Genomic DNA, 10093 nt, shown 5'->3' with positions numbered 1-10093 from the left:
TGTTTTAAGGCATTATGAAACCTCAGAAGATTCAGCTTGCTGTTTTCACTTTCTTTCCTTCAAACCCTCAAATATATGGTAAGCTAATACTTTTTCTTCTTTTTCTTTCTTTTTTTTTTTTTTTTTTTGGCAGGGAAATCTGGTCTAATACTATTGAAACATTCTCAAACTGCAGTAGAACACATCTAAATGAGGAAATATGAACTGATCTCTGCTGTGCCTTAGATACTGCTTCCCCCATAGTGACAAACAGTTAGCAAGTTTCTAGCACAGAAACCACCTGTAACATATTCTGTGAGTTGTTTTCAAATGACTTTCTTGACTCTTACTTTAACAGCGGTGCATATATAATTTCTGGTCAGAAAAAAAGTGATGCTATGTGATATTACTATTGTAATTAACATTTGATTTCAATTAACACTTAATTTTAAACATAATTTTTAATTAACTTTTTTTGTCTTATTTTACTGCTCTGTAGTGTAATTATGATTTCTCAGTTTGATTTCTTCATGAGATGACAGAATGATACAGCTATTTAAGCTTACTATAAACAGAAACACAAAATAGCCAAGATACTTCTATGGAACTTCATACTGCTGATATTAACCCAGGTCCCTTTGCACTGGTAAGTAATTCTTTCTGCTTGTGGAGTAAATGTTATTTGTTCATACCATATGAAAGAATTTGATTGACTAGACTTCAGTGATTCAGCAATGCTCACTGTAAAACAAAGTTTCAGCAATTCACTAAAGGAAGTGAAGGTAGCTAGACTATTTTCATTTTCTAAGTCTCGTTATGCAAAAATAAGACAAATAGCAAACTGATCTGAGATGTCCTTTGTTAATTTGAGCTCTTACAGAAGACAAGGACCAAGTTTTACTAGCATATGGTTTTTAATGTTACCATGTTCTCTTAAGAACACGAACACAGCAAGTTGCAGACTATCCATTTTCTTGGCAAGAGTGAGTGACATCAGTGTAATAAAAACCACGATTTGAAAATACTGTCTACAACTCTTTTGATTCATTTTTATAAATTTACCAACTCACTGCTGACTCTGGGGAAAAAAGTCTGTCTACAGCTAAGATTACTCAACATCTTAGACATGAATTCAGAAAATTGTTACATGGGGATCCAGTTTAGCAGCTGCAAGAGTTGAATGTTTTAGAGCATGTTCAAATGCTTTCCTGAACTGGGGTCTTATAGTAACACTTGCAGAGTGCCAGCATGTGAGGTACTGATCTCCTTGCTCACCAGAGGAAATATGTTAGGTACAACATACTACTCTTGTCATAGGACTAGCTATGGAGTCATCTGTCACAGATTATAGGTTCACAATCACAGAAAAAAGTGTGTTGGAAGGGATCCTCTGGAGGTCGTCTAGTTTGGTCTCCTCCTCAAAGCAGGGACAACTTCACAGTTCGATCAGATTGTGCAGGGCTTTGTCCAGTCAGACTCTTAATCTCCAAGGATGGAGATTATACAACCTCTTGGGAACCTGTGTTAGTGCTCAACCACTACTCTAAATCAATTCCATCTTGAAATGTTATCTATTGGATTAAGATAGGTACTCTTTTAATGCTGGCCACTTACCTATATGTAAGAATGCAAGACACAAGGTATGTATTTTTCCTCTTGAATTCAGTCTCCCCCCCCTCCCCCCAAACCTTGCAAGATCTTGTATTTTCTCACTTTTTCAGGTGCCTGAGATACAATCATGGACTCAGTAAGGTTGGAAGGGACCTCTGGAGATCATCCAGTCCATCCTCCCTGCTCAGCAGGGTCACCTAGAGCATGGTAGACAGGGTTACATCCAGGCGGGCCTTGAATATCTCCAGAGAAGGAGACTCCACAACCTCTCTGGGCAACCTGATCCAGTGCTCCATCACTTTCACAGGGAAGAAATTCCCCCTCAGTCAGGCGGAACTGCCTGTGCTTCAATTTCTGCCCATTGCCTCTTGTCCTGTCACACGGGGCAACTGAAAAGCGTTTGTCCCTGTCCCCTTGACACCCTCCCTTCAGTTACTTATCCACATTGATAAGATCCCCCCTCAGTCTTCTCTTCCCCAGGCTGAAGAGGCCCAGCTCTTGCAGCCGTTCCTCATAGGGCAGGTGCTCCAGCCCTCTGATGATCTTTGTAGCCCTACACTGGACTCTCTCCAGTAGCTCCATGTCTCTCTTGTACTGGGGAGCCCAGAACCGGACACAGTACTCAAGATGAGGCCTCCCCAGGGCTGAGTAGAGGGGCAGGATCACCTCCCTCGACCTGCTGGCAACACTCTTCCCAATGCACCACAGGATACTGTTGACTTTCTTGGCCACAAGGGCACATTGCTGGCTCATGGTCAACTTGTCATCCACCAGCACTCCCAGGTCTTTTTCTGCAGAGCTGCTCTCCAGCAGGTCAGCCCCCAGCTTGTACTGCTGCCTAGGGTTATTTCTGCCTAGGTGCAGGACTCTGCACTTGCCCTTGTTGAACCTCATGAGGTTCCTCTCTGCCCAGCTCTCCAGCCTGTCCAGGTCTGTCTGAATGGCAGCACAGCCCTCAGGTGTATCAGCCACTACTCCCAGCTTGGTATCATCAGCAAAGTTGAGGCACTCCATCCCCTCATCCAGGTCATTGATGAAGAAGTTGAATAGGATGGGACCCTGTACTAAGCCCTGGGAGATGCCACTAGCCACAGGCCTCCAACTAGACTCCACACCACTGATGATGACCCTATGAGCTCTGCCTTTCAGCCAGTTCTCAATCCACCTCACTGTCCACTTGTCTAATGCACACTTCCTGAGCTTATCTAGGAGGATGTTATGGGAGACAGTGTCAAAAGCCTTGCTGGAGTGAAGGTACACAACATCCACTGCTCTCCCCTCACCTACCCAGCAGGATTTCCCCTTGGTGAATCCATGCTGGCTACTCCTGATCGCCTTCTTTTCCTCCATATGTCTGGAGATGTAATCCAGAATGAGCTGTTCCATTGCCTTTCCTGGGATGGAGGTGAGGCTGACCAATCTATAGTTGCCTGGCTCCTCCTTCTTGCCCTTTTTGAAGACTGGAGTGACACTGGCTTTCTTCCAGTCCTCAGGCACCTCTCCAGTTCTCCAGGACCTTTCAAAGATGATGGAGAGCAGCCTGGCAACAACATCCGCCAGCTCCCTCAGTACCCGTGGGTGCATCCCATCCAGGCCCATGGATTTGTGGATGTCTAGCCTGCCCAGAAGGTCTCTAATCCTATCCTCCTCAACCAAAGGAAAGCCTTCCCTTCTCTGGACTTTCTCCCTCATGTCCAGGCTGCAGGATTCCTGAGGGCTGCCCTTAGCAGTGAAGACTGAAGCTAAGAAGGCATTCAGTAATTCTGCCTTCTCTGTATTCCTTGTCACCACAGCCCCTGCCCCATTTAGTAGTGGGCTCACATTTTCCCTAGTCTTCCTCTTATAAATGCAACATACTACAAAATGTACAGGTCTCCTGGCTGTGTTCTAGATTCCACAAGATTTTTTTTCTGATGCTCACCAATTATTATTCATGCTCTAAAGATGGCATTAAAATGTCTGAAGGAATGGTAGGGATGAAATCTCAATCCTGTAGTAATTGAAACTACTTGATGTAATTTTTCCCCAATTATACTATAGCTAAAAAGTGCATATATTGCTACTTGTATTTCCTACCATATTTATTGTGACCATCACTTGATAACGTATTCTGCATCAGCCTTCATGGAGACAGGATACTGTCAAAACTGGAGATTTGTTGGCAGGCAAGTGGGTTTAAAAGACTAAAACTTCTTTGATGCCTTATTTAAAATTCTCTCAAATGATTCCTCAGGATAAAATGTCACTGAGCTTCCATAAGTAATAGTTTATCATGAATCATTATTTTGCTCCTCTTTAAAGCTAAATAAGGTAGCTCTTACTGTGGGCAAGAACGGTCTAAACCACTGCTTCTTGCAATTCAAAGATGTGAATTAATTGGATGTTTCACTGTATCAGCTGCTATTGTGAGGAAAAACCTGTCTTTGGAGCACACTCTAGTGCAACAGAAAGTAACTTCTCTGCATGTAGCCTGTAACTGTGCTGTTGGTACAAACCTCTTCCCATGATGAAAACTGCTCTTTAAGAATAAAGATACGGCTCTCAGTGTTTGGGAGCTAAATATACATGCCATTTGCAAACAACTTAATGTGCATATAAATTTTGTTGCAGTCAGACTTGCTCCCGTTCACCTCCTTTCCGAAACAGCGTCTTTGCGTTTCGAGAGATGAAGCTTCTGCGCTGACAGATCATGATTTCGTACACCCAAAAACATTCCAAGCAAAGGAGAGGACAGGGCAAAGGGTACGGCTTAAGCATCACAGATGAAACTTAAATGGCACTAAATACTGACAGGTTTTGACCCGCTAATGAGCTGCCAGTCTTTGGGGATGAGCCTACAAGCTGCAAAAGGTGACATCTGCAGCAGCCGCGGTATGTTTATAGCAACGCACTAGGGTGAGTTCCTAAAAAGAGCGTGCCCGCTCCCACCCCTCCGTGCCCGCTCAGTCACATTTTGCGTTATTTCCTCGGAATTTGGGCAGGGGCTGGATTATGAGGTAATGCACGGCGGCTGGAGCGCGTCCTTAAGCTCCTCAACAGCTCTACTTACACGCGGGGGCAGCACGGCCGGCCCCGCGCTGGCGACCGAGGCCCGGCCGCGGCCGTTGGGAGGCCCCGCCCCTCGCAACGGCCACCCGCCCCCGCCCACACGCGGCGGCCGCCGCCTGGGTACGGGGCGGGGTGTGGGGGGGGGGGGGGAGGGGGGCGGGCGGTGGGCGAACCGCCCCCTGGCTGCGCAGCGGGGAGCGCCGGCAGCCGCCCGCCGGGGCGCGGGGCGGGCGGGGGAGGCACAGCGCGTGCCGCTGCCCCTTTAAGAGCGGCCCCGCCTCCGCGGTGGCCACCGCCCCCCGCCACGCGCCGGGCCACTGGGAGCGGGCGAGGGAGGAAGGCGGGAGAATGCGAACCCCTCGCAGCGCCTCCAGCCGCGCCTTATAAGGGCAGGGCCTCGCGCATGCGCGTAGCCTAGCGGCCAGGGGCGGGGGCTCCAAGTGGGTTTTGCTGCGGCGGCGGCGGGGCGGGAAGGGGCGCGGGGGGCCGGTGGCGGCAGCTGCGGCTGAGGCCGAGGCCGAGGCCGAGTCGCGCTCCTGCCGCTCCGGGCGGCGCGGCCGGGCAGCCCGGCAGAGCCCGGGCCGGAGGGGCGGCGGGCGCAGGGCGGGCCGGGGGTCGCCCCGCGGGCCGGGCGGCGCGGCGCGGCGCGGTGCATGTGTTGAGCGCGGAGGCGGGGGGGGGATGATGCTGGCGGGGCCGCAGCTGGTGGCGGGGCCGGCGGCGCCGGGCGGGGAGCGGGCCCGGCTCCTCTCGCTCTACGTGCAGGACTACCTGGAGTGCGTGGAGTCGTTGCCGCTGGACATCCAGCGCAACGTGTCGCTGCTGCGGGAGATGGACACGCAGTGCCAAGGTGAGCGCCGCCGCGGGCACCGGCCGGGCCGGGCCGGACCGGGATGGGGGGGGGGGGGGGGGGGGGGGGGGTGAGGCCGCCGCACATGCGCCCGGCGCGGCGGCCCCGACCGGCTGTTGGCGCCGGCCCGGCTCCGCCGCGGGGGGCGGGGCGGAGGGCGGCGCGCGCGGGGGGGGGGGGGGGGCGAGGGGGGGCGGCCTCGCCCCCGCGGCCGCCAGGTAGACCCGCCTCCGCGGGGTGTTGGGGGGGGGCAGTGCCCGGCCCGCCGGGGACGCGGGTCGGTGAGCGACAGGTAGAGCGCGGGGCTGCCTCGCCGCAGAAGCGGGTTGTGGAGAGGCCCGTGCGGCCGGCGCTGCGCAGGCGGGGAGCAGCGCGGCGGGAAGCCCGTCCCGCCGCGAGTTACCCTGAACTTCAGGCGCTGCCGCTGCTCCCCGGTCGCCGGTGCGACGGGAGTTAAATCCGTTGTGCCTCCGGCTCGCGGGCCGTGCGGCGGCGGCTCTTTATTTCCCGTCAGTGCCGGTACCGTCGCGTCGGAGCCGCGCGGCAGAGCCCGAGCCGCGGCCGCCCGCCGGCGGGGCGGGTGGGAGCTCGGTCCGGAGGTGCAGGAGCCGGCGATCGCGGCAGGCTGCCGTCACCCCTCCTCGATCCGAGAAATCCTCCTTAAATTTGGCCAAGAGCAGACCGTTACGGCCTTTCGGTGCTTGGGGGGGTGTTGTTAAGCAGCACCTCAGAAGGCCGCTGTTGCGTGTGGATTCTTCCGATTACCGTTGTGATCGCCCAGGAAGATGCATAAGAACAGGCTTCTGTGGGGTTTTGCGCGTTTGCTTTAAAGTCTGAGGCGCGGCGGCTTGTTTGCAGTATTTTGAATTCTTTGCCGTGGCTGGACCGCGTAGCGAGTTCTTTATGCGACCTGCGGTGACTTGGTTACGAGCCAACACTCTTAACTCTGTATTAAATAAATCTAATCTCTTATTTAGCTGATATCTTTTTGATGTATTTTTTTCCAGCAACTAATGTGAAATGGGGCCAAAGCAGAGGTTTGTAGAGTTTTACCTACAAATCTAGCTTAGTTTTACCTAACTATGTCTGTTCAAAAAAAAAAAAAAAAAAAGTAAAAAGAAAAAAAAAGGCATAAGAATATGACAAAAGTGTTTAGGCCCAAGTCCGAAGATTTCTAAAGGTGCTGCTAATATAATTTTGGCTAATTTAAAAGGTAGTGCTAGTTCATGTGGGAGGACCAAGTTGTTCCTGGACTTGGAACACCTAAATCCTTTGAGCTTTTAAAAGCTCCTCCAAAGTTAATAATCTTATCTGTAATAAACACTTTGTCCAGTTTTTCTTTTAAGGGGTTTCAGAGCTACTCAGTTGGGTGTGTGGATGCTTTTGCTAATCTTAGGGACTAACAAGGAGTTAGTATGATGAACTCACATCTCTCTCGGTCCCAAAGTTCTGACTTTTCTGATTCGTAAGAAATTCGGCTACTGTTTGCAGAATGGGAAGGGAAGTTGTCCTGGTAGTGATCCATTTAAAAGTGTTTGACATGTCCTCAGGTAGATATCAAGGGGAACATCCCGGGAATAAGGAACTTTTTTTTTTTTTTTTTTTTTTAAAAAAAAAAGCCTCAATAGTATAGAGTCAATTGTGTTCTCTGTAACAGTGTGGAAAACGAACGCTTATTATTTGTGGGTTCTTTGGGGCATTCCTATATAGGAAATGTAGGTAACTGCACCTACACTATTTTTTTTTCTCCCTCACAAAAAATATCTGGGTGGGAGATAGTGTGGCTGCAGCATATTGTACTCTGGTTATGTCTTTCTAGTTCAACAGCTTACAAAATACCTTACTCTGCACTTTTCAGGAGGAGAGAATGAGATTTGCTTCCCTGTCAGGGCAACAGGCAAGAGATGCAGCTGAAGGTGCAGGGAAACAACACTTGTGTTTATAATGATAGCTGTAATACTAGTACTGAGAAGAAATAGGTTGAGTTATTGTACAGTCGCAGCAGTGATTTTATCTTACCCAAGTGAAAGTCTGGAATAGAATAAAATGCTGTTGGCTTCTGTTTTTGTATAGGTTTCAGAATTTGCAGTAAAAAGTGACTGTTAACACTTAATACTACTGTTTCAAGATGTCAGCAGGCATAAAAAAAATGCTATGAGCAATGTCGAGGAGATAATACCTATGATTTCCAGTTAGCGCAAGTCTGAATCATTTCACAATTGTACAAAGCAGACAATATTGTTTTAAAATGAAAGCTAGTTTGTAAAAAGCTGCTTTGTAGGAAGAGAGAGATCTTATAGCATTTGGCTTCAGAAGCAAGTATATTAGTTTAGTATTGTTCATAAATTCCCTTGCACATTCAGATAAAATCCTTAACTTGTTTGTGAAGAAACAAATACTGCATCTAAAAAAAGGTGCATCAGCTTTCACTGGCAGCTATGAGTTAATTTATTAGTTATTTTCACTTCAGCAATTCCTTCATCTTTTATGTATAGATCTAGTGTAACTTCTGGGAAATAGTATTTTAAAATCCAGCAAAATAGAAATATTAGGGTACAAACTAAGACCGGTTTATGGCTTTAATCTCATATTTGGGCTCATTAAGCATGCTTCTAAGAACTAAGAATTTATTAAAGATTCACTGCAACTCATCTAGTTATTTGGCATGATTTGCAAGAAAAAACCCCAAAAGTCAAACTGAACCACTTATTACTACTTGCTTAAAAAAAAAAAACACTATTCTGTGGTACACTAGACATTAGATTACCTATTCTCAAAGCTCAAGCTCAGTTTCAATGAAATTTGTTTTAATTAGTCTTGGTAACATGAAAGAAAACCATTCTGAGTGATTTAAATTGATCTAAATCCTAATCATCCATTCACTTCTATGTAGCTTTTTTACACTTTATGTCCACTTGAAAATGTAATGCCAAATCTTAAGGTGAGTGGGAAGGAGAAGGTGGGGGACCTGGACATCCTGCTTTGGAGTGCTTTCCATGATATTCAAGTGATGACCTTAGAAAATCTAAGTTTTCTCCTGTGATGCTATACATTTTATTGCCCTGGTTTGTGGGCCAGGGCTTTAAAACAGACACTGGAAATGTGACTTGTTTTTTTTTTTTTTTTTTTAGAACTTCAGAGAATTTTCTTGCCACAGATTGTGATCTTAAACATTGATTTGACATGCAACTTGCATTAAATACAAGATATAGCCCACTAGGGTATACTATAATTAAAATTTGTGCTACTTCTCATCAGTTAGAAATATATTCCTGTATTTTCTTGAGCATGTTCTGTCTTGTGTTTTTTTTTCTTGTGTAATTATTCCTATTATCTTCATTTTGTAGAGGCATTAAAAGAAATAGATGATGTCTATGAAAAATACAAGTCAGAAAATGATCCTGTTCAGAAAAGACGCTTGCAGCAGCATCTTCAGCGTGCATTAATCAACAGCCAAGAACTTGGAGATGAAAAAATTCAAATAGTTACTCAAATGCTAGAACTGGTAGAAAATAGAGCACGGCAAATGGAAACACACTCTCAGTGTTTTCAAGATCTGTCTGAGAATGAAAAGCCTCTAGAAAAGGCAAAGATGGAATCCTGCCAACCAGAGAGATCTTCACGTCGACCCCGTCGCCAGCGAACCAGTGAAAGCCGTGATCTGTGCCATATAGCAAATGGTATTGATGACTGCGATGAGCCACCTAAAGAAAAAAGATCCAAATCTTCCAAGAAGAAAAAACGCTCCAAAGCTAAACAAGAGAGGGAAGTTTCACCTGTAGAATTTGCAATTGATCCCAATGAACCAACTTACTGCTTATGTAACCAAGTGTCTTACGGTGAAATGATAGGATGCGATAATGAACAATGTCCTATTGAGTGGTTTCACTTCTCGTGTGTTGGACTCACCTACAAACCAAAGGGGAAATGGTATTGCCCCAAGTGCAGAGGAGATAATGAGAAAACTATGGACAAATGTACTGACAAATCAAAAAAGGATAGGAGATCGAGGTAGTGAATGCAATTCGTGTTTTAAAGAGTTGCTCCTTTTATATAAAAATGTTTAATTTCCAGAGAACGCTGTTTTAGGAAATGCATAAGACTATGCAATAATTTTTAATCTATAATATTAATGGAGTATTAAAAGCTGTCATACCTTCTGTGATCTTTATCTTTCTGCACTGAATAACCAAATAGTTGAGACAGGGTGGCTTCAGACTGTCACAGAAGACATTACAAGCATATGGCTCTTGGTTTCAATTTAACCCCGTTAGTATTTTAAAAAACCTTGTGAATCTTGAAATAGTGGTGATGGGAAAGATACTGAAGAACTTCTCATGTTATGGGAAATTCATTGAGTTCCTCTGAAGCAGCTCACATAAGTGTTAGAATCTTAACAACTGAATTTGTTTGGTATCCCAGGTCTTAAAAGTTTTCGGCTTTTGCGTTAACATCGCGTATTTGGAGTTAGGGTTTTTGAATTCAGCCGTAACTGTACATACAAGTCTTCCGAGCTAAAAGCAGACCTCTTCAGTGACTTTCATATGACCAGTATGTTATTTCAAGGAAGAAAATACCACTAACTTATGCTTTTTATGTCAATAT

At 46.6% G+C, this 10093-nt stretch overlaps 1 protein-coding gene across 1 annotated transcript; it reads left to right on the top strand.

Annotated features, from left to right (window-relative positions):
- The first annotated feature begins 4397 nt into the window (after positions 1-4397).
- ING2 (inhibitor of growth family member 2) lies at positions 4398-10093 on the top strand. The gene is made up of 3 exons (XM_062574532.1): positions 4398-4461; positions 5027-5488; positions 8836-10093. The coding sequence occupies exons 1-3, from the start codon at positions 4398-4400 to the stop codon at positions 9501-9503; spliced, it is 1194 nt and encodes a 397-aa protein (XP_062430516.1). The 3' UTR covers positions 9504-10093.

Source organism: Rhea pennata, chromosome 4, assembly GCF_028389875.1.
Source record: "Rhea pennata isolate bPtePen1 chromosome 4, bPtePen1.pri, whole genome shotgun sequence".
In the NCBI taxonomy this organism is placed as follows: domain Eukaryota; kingdom Metazoa; phylum Chordata; class Aves; order Rheiformes; family Rheidae; genus Rhea; species Rhea pennata.
This window is presented reverse-complemented; position numbering and strand designations above follow the sequence as displayed.